The 19,552-nt window shown below is 44.1% G+C and overlaps 1 protein-coding gene across 1 annotated transcript in view; it reads right to left on the reverse strand.

Moving 5' to 3' along the window:
• Positions 1 to 19,552, reverse strand: part of LOC126268031 (uncharacterized) — a 460,342-nt gene that overhangs the window by 64,413 nt on the left and 376,377 nt on the right. Inside the window, exon 3 of the mRNA XM_049973453.1 lies at positions 4,053 to 4,326. Within this exon, the coding sequence (XP_049829410.1) occupies positions 4,053 to 4,326 (274 nt within the window). The remainder of the gene's footprint in view (positions 1 to 4,052; positions 4,327 to 19,552) is intronic.

Here is a 19,552-nt window from a genome sequence, read left to right on the forward strand (position 1 = left end):
TCATTGCCGTTCCGAAAAGTTATCCCTATGTGTTTTACGTCCGTAAGCGAAGAGTACTAGATCTCTTCTCTCATTTATAAGCAGTAAGTTGCATTTATTTGACTTCTAGGAAAACATTCAGTCTCTGCATCAATCATCAGTCCCCTGCAGTTATTATTATGCTTTGCAACGATCTCACGACTTCGCCAGCTTCCTCTGGACTGACTTTCAGTGAAGTAATGAGTCTTTCCAAGTGGTGAGAAGTGTTTAGAACAGGAAAATAAAATCAAAACATTTCCCCGATCATTATATTCCATTTATTTAAGCCTGATTAACTACCTGTGGAACCCTCAATCACCTTGTTCCATCGATACGAACACATGTATCGCTTTACATCTGTGGGGAACCGTACAAACAATTTGATACTTGCGAAGAGATTTTAGCCCTATTTTCAATTAGCCTTGCGATACAAAGCAAAACAGTTATTATTAACGAGACTCTCCCTTTATAGTCAATATTCTAGGCTTACATTACGACGTGAAACATAATTAAGTTCGAAGGTATAATAATAAATTACTAGACAATGACCAATGACTACAAAGCTGATATTGGACTTATACATCCTGAAGGAAACAAATAACAATAAATAGGCGAAAACACTATCATTTAAAAAATCACATATCAATGGCATATTCCCTGTCACTCACATTTTCTTCCTTGTTAAGATTACTGAGGTAAGTGTTTCTGTCTATATTGCTAACACGTAAAACGGTCAGTCAAATGAACCTTGGAATGGTTCCACTTAAAGGTAAATCCCACACACGTTAACACATATACCTCACTGAGAAAAGAGACGATAAATCTCGTTTTTGCACAAGGCGAGCGGCCGCTAACTGATCCAGAACCGTACCAAATTCTCCACTTCCTCATCCGATTGAAGTCAACGTCGGCGCGTGTGTTTCTTGAGGTCGCTTAAGATGTGAAAATCACACCGTGAAAGGTCCAGGCTTTACGGAGCATGTTTCAGCATTTCCCAACCAAATCGCTAAAGCGTTGCCTTTGTCCGATTGGCCGTGTGGGGGCGGGAGTTATCGTGCAACACGGTGATTCCGCCCTACAGCATTCATGGGCTATTTGTATTTACGGCAGCTCGCAGTTTCTGCAAAGCGCTGCGCAATGGTTGTGGTTCCAGTCTCGAGGAACTCGACGAGCTGCGAACTCCTGAAGTTGAAAGAGAAGGTTATTGTGACTTTGTGTGCCGGAAATTGTGTGCACAGCTTGGAATTTCTTTGGCGGTGGAGATGTTGGATGCTTCCATTGTTGGCTTTGCCGTTGTCCCTCGGGCTTTCAAAATTCTCTCGGATGGAATCATTCCGTTGCACGATAACTCCCGTCCATACAGCCAATCGGACGAATGCTATGCTTCAGAGATTTTGTTGGGAAACACTGCAGCATCCTACATACGATCCGGATCTTTCACCGTGTGATTTTCAATTTTTTGGTGACATGAAGAAACACATGCTCAAAAAGCATCGCTCTTTTGCAACGCAGCTAGCTCTTTATTCGCACGAAGTAATGGCCGCTGTCGACAGGGGATCTCAAGTTGATTCCGTATTTCTAGATATCCGGAAAGCTTTTGACACCGTTCCTCACAAGCGACTTCTAATCAAGCTGCGGACCTATGGGGTATCGTCTCAGTTGTGCGACTGGATTCGTGATTTCCTGTCAGGAAGGTCGCAGTTCGTAGTAATAGACGGCAAAACATCGAGTAAAACTGAAGTGATATCAGGTGTTCCCCAGGGAAGCGTCCTGCGACCTCTGCTGTTCCTGATCTATATAAACGACCTGGGTGACAATCTGAGCAGTTCTCTTAGGTTGTTCGCAGATGATGCTGTAATTTACCGTCTAGTAAGGTCATCCGAAGACCAGTATCAGTTGCAAAGCGATTTAGAAAAGATTGCTGTATGCTGTGGCAGGTGGCAGTTGACGCTAAATAACGAAAAGTGTGAGGTGATCTACATGAGTTCTAAAAGAAATCCGTTGGAATTCGATAAATAGTACAATTCTCAAGGCAGTCAATTCGACTAAATACTTGGGTGTTAAAATTACGAACAACTTCAGTTGGAAAGACCACATAGATAATATTGTGGGGAAGGCGAGCCAAAGATTGCGTTTCATTGGCAGGACACTTAGAAGATGCAACAAGTCCACTAAATAGACAGCTTACACTACACTCGTTCTTCCTCTGTTAGAATATTGCTGCACGGTGTGGGATCCTTACCAGGTGGGATTGACGGAGGACATCTAAAGGGTGCAAAAAAGGGCAGCTCGTTTTGTATTATCACGTAATAGGGGAGAGAGTGTAGCAGATATGATATGCGAATTGGGATGGAAGTCATTACAGCAAAGACGTTTTTCGTCGCGGCGATAGCTTTTTACGAAATTTCAGTCACCAACTTTCTCTTCCGAATGCGAAAATATTTTGTTGAGCCCAACCTACATAGGTAGGAATGATCACCAAAATAAAATAAGAGAAATCAGAGCTCGAACAGAAAGGTTTAGGTGTTCGTTTTTCCCGCGCGCTGTTCGGGAGTGGAATGAAAGAGAGATAGTATGATTGTGGTTCGATGAACCCTCTGCCAGGCACTTAAATGTGAATTGCAGAGTAGTCATGTAGATGTAGATGTAGATGCGTGGACGTCGGTTTCAGTCGGACGAGGAAGTGCCAGCGTGAGTGAGGCTGTCGATGCGTCAGCAGGCGATTACTTTCTATGAAACAGAATTTGATCGTCTTGTCTCCCAGTGGGATAAATATCTTATATAGTGATTACTTTTGAATAGAACCACTGCATGGTCGCATCAAGGTGGGTGTTCGATTTTCATTTGACTGCCTCTCACAGTCTACTCCGAACCTGTGATATTAGGCTTTTCCAGCACTGGAAGATTTTGATTATTTCTCTGATTCTTTCTTTCTTTCTTTCTCGCACTGGTGCCATGTCCCGCACTGACGCAGGGTCGCCATTGTTAGGAACGGATTTGGCAAGGTTAGTGGAAAGGTGTGGCCAGATGCCCTTCCTGCCGCCACCCCGTACCCCCCAGGACGGAATTAGTGTACTCCTGCTGTCTGCGTCTAGTGTAATTCATGGAATAGTGCAAACGTGTCCAGATGTCTGCGAGTAGTGTAACTGAGGCGTAACTTGGGGACCAGCCCGGTATTCACCTTGTGGGATGTGGAAAACCGCCTAAAAACCACATCCAGGCTGACCGGAACACCGACCGACGTCGGTAATCCACCGGGCGGATTCGATCCGTGGCCGGAGCGCCTACCCGAGCCCAGGAAGCATCGCATTAGCGCTCTCGTCTAACCTGGCGGATTTTGATTGTTCCTCAGATAATCATCCGTAAAGAGGTTGACGTCAGCTGGCCCAATACCCGAGATATGTTGAAAATACTCTGAATTCGATAAACTTATTATTATTAACCACTATGTATCATCTTGTGTTTGTGTGGATTTTTTTTTATTGGGGGGGGGGGGGGGGGAGGTGTCTCAGTCGTCTAACTTGCAATTAGGTAGAGTATCTCATATGAAAACCACATACTGTGGGGTAAGGGGGCGAGTCTTAAATAGCCAGTTACCCAATGCTGTTGGTCTTTTTCCTATTTTATGTGTTAGAGGACAGGGGGGAGGTATGTATTGTCATGGAATAAATGGTACCTCTACTGGGGTGGACTCTGTGTTATCTGTTGGTCTTCCTCTTATTCTGTGTAAGTATTCGAGGTGTGGGCCATGTGAAGACACGAAATGAACCATCCCTCTATTGGGAATGATGTAGAAATTGTGTTACCTGTTGGTGTGTATCGTATTTTGCTTTCGTCTTGAAAGTAAGGGGTGTGTATAGTCATTAAATAAACGTTATCTCCACTGGGGATGATGTAAACAATTACCTGTTGGTCTCTTTTCTAGTCTATGGAAGTAAGGGCCATGTCCTGTCATGAAATGAACCATACTAATAGTGACTGTGTGATCAGTTCCTAAGATTTGCGGTGATTGCTGGCGGCGCGCGAGTACTCACTTGACCTCCTGCTCGGACTGGGCGAGCAGCCAGTGGACCTTGTCGCGGCGCCGCGTGCCGAACGCCATGAGCTGCACCACGTGGCAGCCGGAGGGCAGGTCGGGCCGGCCGGGGATGCGCGCCGTCCACTGGCTCACGGCCATCATCTCCGGCGCGTCCTTCACCCTGACGCTGCCCTCGGGCTGCCCGCGGCCCTTCTCCTTGAACCACGCCAGCGTCGAGTCGTCGTACAGCACCACCCACTCCTCCCGCCATGCTTTGCCGAATAGTCTCTCTGTGGGCACAGGAAGAGCGTCTTCTGCAGGCCTCGTCTTAACTTCCAAACAAGCATATTCATATTATGCAACACATGGGTGGAAAAGTTTTCACACATTGATCGACACTAACAGAGTAACGAGTAGTAGTCTTAGCAATACTTCTGTTGTGTTTGACGAATTCCTCGGGAAAAGTGGCTTACATCTGGAGACTCAGTTTGTATTAAATTTCCTGTACCAACACACACACTAAGACAAAAGAAATAAAGAAAGCCGACGCACGACGAAGGAATTATCCGAATGAGACGGGAATCGGTGGATTTGATGTACGTGTGCAGGGAAACAAATGATTACAATTTTTTAAAAAAAGGATGATTTAGTCAAGGGAAGAACTTCACACATTCAGCAAGTATGTAAGGCACTGGTCCACCTCTTGCCCTTATGCAAGCAGTTATTCGGCTTGGAAATGATCTAGAGAGTTGAAACTTCCTGGCAGATTAAAACTGTGTGCCGGACCGAGACTCGAACTCGGGACCTTTGCCTTTCGAGGGCAAGTGCTCTACCAACTGCGCTACCCAAGCACGACTCACTCCCCTTCCTCACAGCTTTACTTCTGCCAGTACCTCGTCTCCAACCTTCCAAACCTTACAGAAGCTCTCCTGCGAACCTTGCAGAACTAGCACTCCTGGAAGGAAGGATAGTGCAGAGACATGGATTGAGAGGACTATGCCTACACGGGTAGCACATTACCACATTTGCAGACGATAGTTTTGTTTCGTTCGGACCTAGAGCAATAACGCAGAAGATGGACAATCACGGCAGTAGATGTGAAGGTTAAATACAATAATATGAAAATAGTATACCATATCACGCCGAGAACAAGAGAGGAAAACATAATCTGCAGCTGTTGTGACAATCGGCGGTTTATGCATTTGAAGCACCTGAGAATAACAAAAGACGACTACTTGAAGAAATAAACAGGAGATTAAATATGGCTTGGAGTTCATTTGGGAAAGTGAATGCTTCATTCAGAACTAAATTCCCAGTGTGCATTAAACAGTCTGTAACCTGTGGATACTGCCAGTTCTACAAAATTGAAACATGGGTGTTCATTGCACGAACAGTTCAAAAATCGAAGATTGCTCAAAAAGGAATAGAAAACGGCACATTCGACATTACTGGAAGGTAAAAATAAAGATGGTCAAGGGAAAAGCCATACGGCGGAACTAATTGACGAGGGAGGGACTAAAGAGATTCTATGTAGGATTCTGTAGACAGATACAGGAAACTGTAGCGAATTGCAGGAAGGTTTGCTGAGGATCGGCATTTGGTGCAGGGATTAGCAGTTGACTCAGAACGTAAAGAAATGTAACGTACTGAGTGTAAATAGACGAAGAGATCCATTGCTGTTCGTTTACACTCTATGCGGCAAATTACAAGAAACAGTAACTACCGTAAAATACCTAGGAGGAACCACCGGAGCGACCTAAAGAGAAGTGACGAGTCAAAATAAATACTAGGGCAAGAAGATTGAGATTAATTGTGAGAATATTAAGGAAAGGTAATGCATCCATGATAGAGGTGACTTAGAAAACAATAGTTCGACCGATTGTCAAGTGCTGTTCATAATTCTGGGAGGCATACCGAGCAGTATTAATAGAGAACGTAGAGGAGCTCCAATGAAAAGGTCCGCAGTTCGTGGTCTAGTGGCTAGCGTTGCTGCCTCTGGATCACGGAGTTCCGAGTTCGGTTCCCGGTCAGGTTGAGGATTTTCTCTGCCTGGGTACAAGATGTTTGGGTCGTCCTCATCATTTCATCATCATGATCGTTCGTGACAGCGGATAGGCTGGACTGTGTAAAAGCTGGGACTTTGTACGGGCGCTGATAACTGTGCAGTTGAGCGCACCCCAAACCAAAAATCATCATCCAGTGAAAAGCGGCACTTTTCGCTCTGGATTGTTTACTAGGCGGGAGAGCGTTACCGAGATGCCCAAAAAATTCCACTGCAGACGCTACAAGAGAGACGTTGTGATTGACGGAGAACTTTGCTGCTGGTATTTCTACATCTACATCTACATAGACACTCCGCAAGCCACCATACGGAGCGTAGTGGGAGGAAAGCCGTATCACTACTAGTCACCTCCTATCTTGATCCATTCGCAAATAGAACGTCGGAAAAACGACTGTCTGTATGCCTCCGTATGGGTCCTAATTTCCGTATCTTATCGTCGTATTCCTTACGAGCAATTTACATTGGCTCCATTAGAATGGTTCAGCACTCAGCTTCAAATGTCCGCTCTTTAAAATTTACTCAGTGGTGTTCCTCTAAAGGAATGTACCCTTCCCTCCAGGAATAACCATTTGAGTTCCCGAAGCATCTCCGTAACACTCAAGTGTTGTTCGAAACTACTAGTAACAAATCTACCAACCGGCCTCTGAGCTGTTTTAATGTCTTCCCATCCGACCTAAACAGATCGTAAACACTCAAGAATAGGTCGCACTAGCGTCCGATACGCCGTCTCGTTTACGGATGAGCCGCACCTTGCCTAAAATTTTTGCCATAAACCGAAGTCGACCTTTCGCCTTCCCTGCCACAGTCTTCACATGCTCGTTCCATTTAATACCATTTTGCAACCCACTTTGCAACGTTACCGCAGATGTTTAAATGACGCGACAGTGCCAAGCAGGACCCTACTAACGCTGTTTAACAGTGAAATGCGCCAAAGAGCCGTGCTATTGTAAAGTTATTTTATTTTACGCACCACTTTCGGCAAATTCATTGCGCCATCTTCAGGCTCCAAATCTGTTCTCAAGTGCTTCCTTCGAAGACTTGACTTGGCTTGAGAATTAACGACATCAAGAAACATATAGCCCCAGCATGACAATATCAATTATTTTCGAGAGGTGCATATGGGGCCTGAAGATGTCATAATGAATTGATGAAACTGATAGCTAAAATAAAATAGCTTATCAATTGCACGGCTGTTTGGCGAATTTCATTATCAAATATTTGACCAGCCGTTGTCTCATGTTCACAATGGATCAACAGAGACTACTAATGCTGCATCCCAAAGTTACGGGTTTGTTTCTCCTATTCATCCACATTGGATTACATTTTTCCACATTTAGAGCTAGCTGCCACTCATCACACCAGCTAGCAATTTTGGCTGAGGCATCCTCTAACACTCTCTCAAGTTTGACACATTACCGTACACCACAGCATCATCAGAAATGGTTCAAATGGCTCTAAGCACTACGGTACTTAATATCTGAGGTCATCAGTCACCTAGACTTGGAACTAATTAAACCTAACTTGTCTAAGGATATCGTAAACATCCATCCCCGAGGCAGGATTCGAACCTGCGACCATAGCAGCAGTGCGGTTCGGACTGAAGCTCCTAGAACCAATCGGTCACTGCGGCCGGCACACCATCAGCAGCAAACAACCGAAAATTGCTACCCACCCTCTCCGGCAAATCATTTATGTAGACAGCAGCAGCGGCCCTATTACTCTTCCATGGGGCGCTCCTGACGATATCCTTGACTCCGATGAAAGCTCGCCTTGGAGAACGGACTGGGTTCTATAACTTAAAAAGTCTTCGTGCCACTCACATATTGTGTGAACTTATTCTATATTCTTGTATCTCCGTTAGCTGCCTGCAATGGGCCACCGTGGCAAATGCTTTTGGGATATCTAGAAATACACTCCTGGAAATTGAAATAAGAACACCGTGAATTCATTGTCCCAGGAAGGGGAAACTTTATTGACACATTCCTGGGGTCAGATAAATCACATGATCACACTGACAGAACCACAGGCACATAGACACAGGCAACAGAGCATGCACAATGTCGGCACTAGTACAATGTATATCCACCTTTCGCAACAATGCAGGCTCCTATTCTCCCATGGAGACGATCGTAGAGATGCTGGATGTAGTCCTGTGGAACGGATTGCCATGCCATTTCCACCTGGTGCCTCAGTTGGACCAGCGTTCGTGTTGGACGTGCAGACCGCGTGAGACGACGCTTCATCCAGTCCCAAACATGCTCAATGGTGGACAGATCCGGAGATCTAGCTGTCCAGGGTAGTTGACTTACACCTTCTAGAGCACGTTGGGTGGCACGGGATACATGCGGACGTGCGTTGTCCTGTTGGAACAGCAAGTTCCCTTGCCGGTCTAGGAATGGTAGAACGATGGGTTCGATGACGGTTTGGATGTACCGTGCACTATTCAGTGTCCCCTCGACGATCACCAGAGGTGTACGGCCAGTGTAGGAGATCGCTCCCCACACCATGATGCCGGGTGTTGGCCCTGTGTGCCTCGGTCGTTTGCAGTCCTGATTGTGGCGCTCACCTGCACGGCGCCAAACACGCATACGACCATCACTGGCACCAAGGCAGAAGCGACTCTCATCGCTGAAGACGACACGTCTCCATTCGTCACTCCATTCACGCCTGTCGCGACACCACTGGAGGCGGATTGCACGATGTTGGGGCGTGAGCGGAAGACGGCCTAACGGTGTGCGGGACCGTAGCCCAGCTTCATGGAGACGGTTGCGAATGGTCCTCGCTGATACCCCAGGAGCAACAGTGTCCCTAATTTGCTGGGAAGTGGCGGTGCGGTCCCCTACGGCACTGCGTAGGAGCCTACGGTCTTGGCGTGCATCCGTGCGTCGCTGCGGTCCAGTCCCAGGTCGACGGGCACGTGCACCTTCCGCCGACCACTGGCGACAACATCGATGTACTGTGGAGACCTCACGCCCCACGTGTTGAGCAATTCGGCGGTACGTCCACCCGGCCTCCCGCATGCCCACTATACGCCCTCGCTCAAAGTCCGTCAACTGCACATACGGTTCACGTCCACGCTGTCGCTGCATGCTACCAGTGTTAAAGTCTGCGATGGAGCTCCGTATGCCACGGCAAACTGGCTGACACTGACGGCGGCGGTGCACAAATGCTGCGCAGCTAGCGCCATTCGACGGCCAACACCGCGGTTCCTGGTGTGTCCGCTGTGCCGTGCGTGTGATCATTGCTTGTACAGCCCTCTCACAGTGTCCGGAGCAAGTATGGTGGGTCTGACACCCCGGTGTCAATGTGTTCTTTTTTCCATTTCCAGGAGTGTACATAATCTGCTTCTTGCCCTTCATTCTTGTTTCACAGGATATCATGTGAGAAAAAGGCAAGCTGATTTCCGCACGAGCGTTTCTATAAATGATCTGATTCGTACACATACGCTTTCCCGTCTCAAGAAAATTTATTTTATTCGAACTGAGAATATGTTCAAGGATTCTGCAGCATAACGATTTTAGTGATACTGGTCTGCAATTTTGCAGGTCCGCTCTTTTACCCTTCTTATATATAGGGGACATATTTTGGGAGCTTATCTTCCAAGAAGAGTCGAGAAACAAAATACATCTTTAATACGTCTCGCGAAATGATCGCGACGGGACAGAGAAATTAGATTTCATACGGAGCTTTATCGACAATCGATTTTCACACGCACTGTTCGTGAATGTAACAAGAAAGCCGAGAAAAGAAAGAGGAATCACAAATACTCTCGAGCAGAGTATAGGTGTAGACGTAGATACAGATTATTCATGACAATAAAAGACATAGAGGATGACGTAATTGAAAATGGATGTACGACATAAAGAAACAGTTGGCGAAATTAAAATTCGAATAGGTAAAGTTCTGGAATAGCCCTACACCCAGCAGTGGACGATAAATGAATGAGAAAAATTCTGTTGATTACTATGCTAACGCTAATTATGATGAGGAGCTAAAATCAGTGTCCCTTTCCTTTTTTATGGAATAATCCAGACGGTCATAACGAAATTATTGAGTTTTGAAGAAGTTACAGGAGGTGTTACCAGTATTCTCATTGTGCTGATGTCGGTAGTAGGTGGAGCGTGTACCACTCTGAAAGAATTAAGAAGCTCTTGTTAACAAGGACAATTTTTTTCCTGCCTTCATGGTAACTTTCACACATTTAAAAATTTCAAGATGAAAGTGGGATAATGAAACATTGATCAAAAGGAGAAGCGATATTGCACTGAATAAAACATCAATTAAAAAAAGCAAAATACATATTTCATCAATAATTCAGTTTCTACGTGTAGTGATAATATTTATCACCGGCCGTGTTCGAGATTTAAATAATGTGAACCAAGCGATGTAGAAAATTTACACGATATGAATAACGTAAAAACACCACCTACGTTAGGCCGCCAGTGAGTATTACATGCATGATTTCGCCAATTTCCGTCCCATGACCCACACTGACAAGTAATTTAAACTTTTGTGCATTTGAAATGTAGTCTGATTAACAAATAAATGCATTCAGTTTCCAAATATGTTCCATTGATATAATTTTTCGCGGCAGCTTTGCTGAAAAATTTGTCAGATTCTCGGACGTAAGAGGATTTGCTACAGTAATTTCACATTTCAGTCCTGCTACTGTCTTTACGTTTTGGTACATTGTGTTCCTGTAGCCTAAAATGTTGATCTTCTCTACAAAAGTCATTCAGGTTCACGTAATTTTCTTTATTTGCTTGTGAAAAGTAAGCAAATACGACTCAGTGTTTTACATTTACGACTTGTTTTTCATATTTGAGATACATACAACATTGAAACACAAGTTTTAAGAGCTTCAGAATAAGACTGCTTTGACCGGATAGTTTATAGAACGGTGTCACATAGCTGTAGAAATCTTTTAAATCTACTTACAATTGGGGTTTCTGAATTTTGAGTTAAAAAATTCCATTACCGTAGACAGAAAAATCTTGCATCTTCTCTGCAAGGTGTATCATCCATCGGTTTGTTATCCTATGGCATCTTTACAGACTAAATCATTACGGGGTAGCTTTCGACCTTGTCTCCCACTATTCTCATACACTGCTATCCTAATAACTGCAGTTTGGTTCCACGCAAGTTGTAGATATTTCTTCCACTTACTACACTTTACTCCGGCTTCCATCATATTTTCCGAAGCTTTCGCTAAATGTAAAAATACTATGAACATACGTTTACCTTCATTCTGCCTGTTTTCTAACGTAAGTCGTAAGATGTACTTCGCATGTTCTTCAATTTCTCCGGAAGCCAATCTAATCTTTCCTGAGTTTGGCATCTGCAATCGGTTTCTTCATTTCTAAGTATCGTTACCCAAGAATGTTTGTTGATAGTTCACGTTTATTTTAGTCCCTTAGGTTATGAGAAAGATGTACACTTCACCTATTCAGTCATTTCATTTTATTAGGTATATGTTTTCCATGTAAAATAAGAAGACTTAGAATTCAAGATTTCTCATTAAAACAATTATTAATAATTCTTCTTTCATAAAAAAGAAGTTTTGGGTGCGTAGCTTTCCTATTGAGAGTACGCATATTGGTGTATGCATGTTGCTTTTAATGGTCCAAAGATAAAACCTTTGGAAAGCCAAACAGACCTAGTGTGATTGGGAGTTCGGATTTCGTGCTATTGAAGTAGTGTTAAGTGGGGTCATTTGGCGGAATTAATTATACTCACAGCTACAATGATATTGGTGCAAGCCGGCCGCGGTGGTCTCGCAGTTCTAGGCGCGCAGTCCGGAACCGTGCGACTGCTACGGTCGCAGGTTCGAATCCTGCCTCGGGCATGGATGTGTGTGATGTCCTTAGGTTAGTTAGGTTTAAGTAGTTCTAAGTTCTAGGGGACTAATGACCACAGCAGTTGAGTCCCATAGTGCTCAGAGCCATTTTTGATATTGGTGCACTGCAAACAAATTGAGGCAACAGCGGTGAAAAACATGTTCACAGCTTGAAAACAGCTACATATAATATCTTACCTTATAATAATATCTTCTGCGTTCGCGGACAATTTTTTTGCTTTATTTTATTAATAGAGGACTACACTGTGTCATATCGAGCAATATGGCACTAATCCGTAAATAATTTTGAACTTGGTAAATGATTCCAACGTAGTTGCTTCACGGGAGTAGCTAACTTCACCACCTTAGTACCTACGTTGCATCGAAACGTGGTCTGTACATGTAACTTCATTAGATCCTTCAAATGATGTAAAACTTATTTCCCAATGTTAAAGCGAGGAAAAGATCTTGTCACAAGTTATCATTTTTGACATATATATGCATAACTTACGATGCGAAATGTGACCTTTCTAAGAGCGCTTTGGTCTGACGTAACGAGAGGAAGTGATGTTCAGTTGATTGAAACTCATGAAACACAGCTGTTGCAATCACAAACCATAATCTTCACTTTCTATCTGATTTACTTCTTCAGTTCTTGGGCGGACAGAAAACATGAGTCATGGTTTCGCTGCTGTTGGGTTCATAATCTTATAAAAGTTTGAATATGCACAAGATACAAAATGATGTTTACATCAAGCTATTTTCACGAAATAACACACTAAAGGTTGTAAATGAAAAGGCAACTGGTTAGTTTAGCCAAATTTCGTAGCAATGCTCTACCAAAGTGTGAATGGGCTATAAGTAAAGTGATATGGTATCTGAAGGCACATAAGTCAGCCGAGGAAACGGACTGTGTACTAAATGCTACCTTCGTATTTTTACGGTACGTTTTCTTCAGTTCCAGAGGAGAAAAAGAGAGAAACACGGTACATGTGAAGTATTGCAATGTCTTTTTACCACAGTGAAACAGTAGACAAGCAGAAAGAAATTATAAACACGTTTAATTGTGTTTCGTCAAGGCTTATTTTTGTTGTCTGCGCTGTCGTATTCTCTTCAGTGTCTCGCAACGTTACTGTCGGCAAGTGTGTTAAATGATATTAGTTGATGGTCCAGTTTTAGTTTTTTATTTGTAGTAATAGCAGTGGCAATGTTAGTTGTAGGCAAGGTTCGTCTCTAGAAACCTTCGATGTTCTCCATTATCTACTCTGTGCATAAAGAACATCATATAGCTTCTTCTTCTGAGTAAGTTTCCTTCATTACATTTGGCTAGTCTTCGTCCATCATCCAAAATATATTTTCTCTGTTTATGTTCTGCGAATATGGTAATAGGCCGTTTTTCATATTCAAATGTTCTGTTCCTAATATCCACACGACACATTTACAAAATATTTCGCAATCGTTTACGCTTTATACTCGGTTAAGAATTTCATGTAAATTCTGTAACAACGTATTTCAGACGCATCGTTGGCTGCGTGGGAAAAGAAAACAAGAAAATTTCGAATGTTATGAAAATTTATATTTAGTTCTGATAAGTTGTTTTTTGATGTCTCATGACAGCAGTTACGACGGTTTACATACTGGTCTGCGTTAAACGAATGTATTGTGCCATTTTAGAGAAGTACAACGGTTGTTATTTAAATAAAGAGTACTGTAGAATGTTGTACTTTGAAGATAGTCACCTAGAAACAAACTAAATTATATTTGTTAGTCGGCACGACAGTCCGATTTTAGAATCACATGATGGTTAAAATGGCTCTGAGCACTATGGGACTTAACTTCTGTGGTCATCAGTCCTCTAGAACTTAGATCTACTTAAACCTAACTAACCTAAGGACATCACATACATCCATGCCCGAGGCAGGATTCGAGCCCACGACCGTAGCGGTCGGGCGGTTACAGACTGTAGCGCCTAGAAACGCTCGGCCACTCCGGCCGGCAATCACATGATGGATTTCGCACTTCCGTCATTTTCTTACTTCGTCTGTCATCAGGCATCTTCTACCATGAAATAGAAGAAGCTCTAATAACATTGAACATGTGACACTTGCAAATGAACTAAGGCTATTTACTGTCTGAACAATTTTACGTGTCTTGTTAGTTTCAAATAGATTCTGCTTCAAAATTTAGTTACCTTGTTACTGGTATTCTTATAATATCTCTGCTCGATTTGATTTCACTGACTGATTATTAGCGCTCAGTAGGGTAATAATTTATTACACAGGCAATTAAATACACTACTGATTAGATTTTTTGGACTGAAACGCTTTTAAATTTCAATGCAGTAGTTGTTCCTGGGTAGTTGACAATGTTGTACCTTGTAACATGTTTTCACATTTGAAGAAACGTTAGCTTTCCAGAATATTTTTTGTAATTTTAAGAAAAGTCTCCAGAAAATAAAAAGTGAACGCTAGGTTTTAAACCTGAATAAGTTCTATTGCAGAGCTAGCTAGAGGTGAAAGTCTGATAAAAATGTGCAAGTCCCTTGTCTTGGCCGATCTAGCTGGGGCCCCGTCAGTTGAAACAGACATCATTTTATCATCACTAATGGTCGATTTTGTCAGGATGTAATCAAAAGTCTCAAATGAATCTTCTCCGTGAGCCCCGTTTCTAAACGGCAAAATTGCCTTACTTTCAATACCAAAAAATCGCACGAAAGTAGGCGTTTTTCTTCATTGTCACGTGATTCATCAAGTGCTATGGCGTGGAAATGCATCTTCTGCAGAAATTCGAACAAATTAACTTTACTATCAGCAGCCAAAATTTCATTTTCATTTGTATTGCTTGTTGCTAACGTTGAATACTATGAATTTCGACAACGTTCTTTTTCTCTTCCAAATGTGCGGCGGCCGCTCCCAACATAAATTTTATTACTGTCCCAGAGTCTGAAAATGGCTTCTGGTGTTTATTAAGCGCCCAACAACCGATTTTGGTTGCCCGCCCATAGAGAGATTTTGTAAGGCCGAGATTGTTTTTTGTAAGAAGGTAAATATGCCTAAAGATTCTTTTGACGATCTTGATTAACCAGCGGAAAACTTTCTTGAAAGAGCTAATGAGCTGTTCGGTAGTGTCTCTTTAAATTGGCACGTTTAACAGAATCTATAGTTTTGTTGCTTATGAGGCACACTGGAACAGTCCAGGCCTATGACGAAGAATGAAAATTTTTTGTCAGTCCATTGAGTCAGTAACTTCCTATGTTCACTACTATATTTATGTATTTTAGGATCCATATCGATACAAAGAAACGATATAAGCTGCATGTTATTACAAGACAAATTAATAATAGCTCTGTACGAGGTCGAAACAACTCTTGACAATGTGACAATAAAATTTGTCCATTTTATTTCGATTCGTTGTTTGTAAAGGTACCACTGCCCGCCCGAAGCTCATGTCGGCGCACTGCAAGGAGTTGCCTGCGTGTCGACGCATCGCAAAGAATCAATTTCCATGGCACAGTCGTTGCCACCGAGTACACTCTCTCAAGAGATAAAATAGTAGTTGTCATCAAAGTTTCATACAGCGGTGTTAAGCTTTCGTTCGAGTTACGAACTCAAAATTGTATTAATTTGAACAGGCCTGCTCCGATTAAAAAAAGCTACATTCGTTGCCAGAGACAGAGTTCGATTTATAAAGTTTCCTATTTCACTAAATAAAATTGTTGTGTTGCCTTAGCGTGTCCGGTGCCCCCGTGTGAATGAACACTACACGCTGTGCCGACCGGCTACCTGGCTCCGCTGCGCCCCCACTTTCCAGCGAAGCCTCCTGCACTACACAGCACAGCGACTATGCATTTAATCTGCTTACTAAACATTAAGAACTCAAATGAGTCACTCAAATACTTGTAAAATACTCTTCAAAGTGGTAGGGGTGGCACGCAAACATATTTTCTTGAGTGTGTTTTCTGTGGTCCGGACCTGGACCGCGGTCCGCCAGTTGCCGATTATCTATCTACAGCAAGAGTGCAGTGTCAGCTTGTTTGTCGTAACTGTTGAGTTACCTGTCATTGCAATGGTCTTGAACTTTTGACAGGGTTTCGCCTAGCCTAGTGCCAGATGAGGTGGCGGAGTGCTCTCCACCGGAAGATGGATCACTTTTTGCATGTGAGTGAAGGAAGACGGAAGACGAGATTAACATTTAGGGACGGAAAGTAAAGAATGGGTCGTGGAAGGATCCGACATGGTATATTGTGCCCACTACCCAGCACTCCGTCCTTGATGTTGAAATAAGGGACCTCGTTCGATGCTTTCGAAATGAGCTGAGTTGAAATTCTATGAGATTGCCGTAAACAGTTCTAAAACATTGCGGCCATTTTAGAAGACGTATGTGCAAAGCTGGAGAAAATAAGACGTTGATGGTAGCCATTAAAGGAGCGTCCTAAGAGCACTCCTGAAGCACCTTCTGGCCAAAAACTTGAGAGAGCGCACAGTTCACAACTAAGATAACTACGACTGCTGATGACAGATCGATTAATTTCCTTGTGCACGTTTCCCAGGCCGCTGTGACGTTTTTGAAGGTTAAAACCATTTTGCACCCACAGCTGATCATTTTCTTTTAAATTAACCTTCCTATAATTTATCATTCACTTGTACATTATCAACCGATGGAAATAAAAGGGACATTAAGGAGTGTGACTAGAATTCACACTGAGAGGATATGAACGATCAGATACGCTGGTGACGTTGCTACCCTCGCTGAAAGCGTAGAGAAATTACATGACGTGTTATATTGGATAAAGAGACTAATGAACACAGAATGCGGACTTAGAGTAAACTAACAAAAGGCAGCTATAATTATGTGAATGAGTGGTGTCTGTGCCTTCGAACTAACAGACGCTAAGCCCATCGCTGTGAAACATTATTATGTAAATGGAAGGGGAATCCCTGCTGTCAGCTGCAGCGGAACATTAAGTGGAATCAGCAGCGACGGGCAAAAATGTGTAGCGCACCGGTGATATCCTACTTACTAGAGTGATGCAATAACCACTGCGCCATTCGGGACATATCGTTACGACAACTGCACGCATGTCTCGGTATGCTTCACGGCCGATCCACAGTCCCACAGAGGGCCACCTATCAGCAGTCCCTGTAAATTATGGATCTGTGTAGTGTTTGTTCTTTCGAAGGAAAAACGCCACACGTTCATATAATTAATGAACCGCCTGGGCAATGGACCCACTTTCTTCATTGCGAGTGCACGAAAGACGTCCGACGTTCTGTGGGAACCTCTGTAGTGAACAGGAGCATAATGGACAGAGACTGCGGATAAGGGGCGCTCGGTGGAAGTGTGGACCGGTAGTGAGGCGTACCGAGACAGTCGGTGCAGCTGCGTTCCGGATGGCGCAGTGGTTACCGCACCTGCCTAGTAAAAATGGTTTAAATGGCTCTGAGCACTATGGGACCTAGCATTTGAGGTCATCAGTCCCCCAGAACTTAGAACTACTTAAACCTAACTAACTTATGGACATCACACACATCCATGCCCGAGGCAGGATTCGAACTTGCGACCGTAGCTGTCGAACGGTTCCAGACCGAAGCGTCTCAAACCTCTCGGCCACAGCAGCCGGCCCTGCCTAGTAAGCCCGAGACCCCGGATTCGAATCCTGGTCCGGTCCTCATTTTCGCTCGTCGTCGCTGATGCTGCTTAATGTCCCGGTGCAGGTGACAGCAGTGATTCTCCTTTCTTTTTTCATGCAGATATAATTATGAATCACGGAAACGATATTAGCGATGACATTAGCAAAAAAATAGGGCAAAATAAGTAGATGAAGTGGTGTTATTCTCCTACCTTGGATGGCGAGTAATGCCTGATGTGGCCGGGCGGAATGGCAGTGCGGTTCTAGGTGCTACAGTCTGGAACCGAGCGACCGCTACGGTCGCAGGTTCGAGTCCTGCCTCGGGCATGGATGTGTGTGATGTCCTTAGGTTAATTAGGTTTAATTAGTTCTAAGTTCTAGGCCACTGATGATCTAAGAAGTTAAGTCGCATAGTGCTCAGAGCCAGTTGAACCAATGCGTGAGTTATAAAGGCAGCAGGATATAAGTAACAGGCCGGCATAGGCAAATGGAGTGAGCTGTTCCTGGAACGACTTTGCCATTGGTATCACAGGGGCCTGCTGCGACCGCTATGTGGTGAGTGTTTTGTGTTGCCGAGATGGAAGTGGAGTCTCAGTCATAGACTGCCTGCGGATGAGAAAAACAACACATGGTAGACTGGGCTGGCCAAGCTGACCGAATAAAAATGTCGATTAAACGTGGTCACGACCCATGGCCGTAAAATCTCCTTGCACCAAACGCAACGTGGTTAATATTTTTATTAATAAATGATAGCTTGCAACTCGGTCCAGCAACGACTCCTAGCGCTCTCCACTCCCCACCATCAACGTTCCTACCATATCGGACGGCATTCTTCGCTGAATGAAGACTATTAGCAAGCAACGTTGGCATTAAATATGTCAAGAAATTTCTGATAATGCACTTCTAGAGCACAGAATTGTATGGACCGTGGGAAAACAGGTAAAGATAAGATTCGAGGAGTTTGAGATTTACCGTGTGACGATGTCTGCACATGGCGGCCACTGAGTGACGCGCGTTTCTTCGGCTCGCGAGTTTTTCCGCTCATTGAAGGTGTTACAGAGAAGTGCGACAGTCCACAACGTGTGCATCTGACTAAACAAGTGTTACTTGCCGTGGTGTATTGTTCTCCGTCGATTACCACAAGTGATAAGTGATAAGTGAGTGAAAAATGGGAAGAGCACGAGTAAGCGGCAGCAGTCGAGGCTACAGGGGCGCAGGCAGCGCGGGCGCCCGGTCTCCGGCGGCAGGTGAGGCCCCGCTTCCCGACATCGGGGAGCTCGTCCGGTCCCAGGTGAGTGCGGCGCTGCACAGCAAAGACACGCTAGACGTAATCGTCCAATCCATCACGGACTCTGTGACGGCCGCGGTCATGGACAAACTGCAAGAGTCTGTCGGGCGCAACAGCACCGAAATCCAGTCTCTTAGAAAGTCCTTGGCCGCACAAGAGAAAAAAGCCGCCGAGCTAGAAGCTAAACTGTCTGCTGCCACCGATGAAATTGAGCAGTATCAGCGAAGGAACAGCTTGCGCTTGTTCGGGGTAGCTGAAAACGATCGCGAAAACACCGACGACCTGGCCATTAGCCTCGTGCGTGAGAAACTTGGCGTGCAGATCGACGTGGCCGATATTGACAGAAGCCATCGTGTTGGGCGCAGGATACCAGGCGCCACGAAACCCAGGCCTATAATAATTAAATTTGTGTCGTACCGGAAAAGAGCTGAAGTGTTTGCTCAGAAAAGAAAACTCGCCAAGAGTGGGGTTACCCTGAGGGAAGATCTGACGCGCGAAAGACTAAAAGTTTTGAACGCTGCGATCACACAGTTCGGCCTTCAAAATGTATGGACCCAGGACGGCAGGATCGTAGTCAAGACGGAAGGAGGGAGGAAAACGGTGACGAACATGTTCGAACTGAAAGACTGAGCGAAATCTCGCGAGACACAAAGTCTCATATTGTAATCTGTCTAATATAAGTTAATTTTTATTCTTTCTTT

This window comes from Schistocerca gregaria, chromosome 4 (genome assembly GCF_023897955.1).
Source record: "Schistocerca gregaria isolate iqSchGreg1 chromosome 4, iqSchGreg1.2, whole genome shotgun sequence".
In the NCBI taxonomy this organism is placed as follows: Eukaryota; Metazoa; Arthropoda; class Insecta; order Orthoptera; family Acrididae; genus Schistocerca; species Schistocerca gregaria.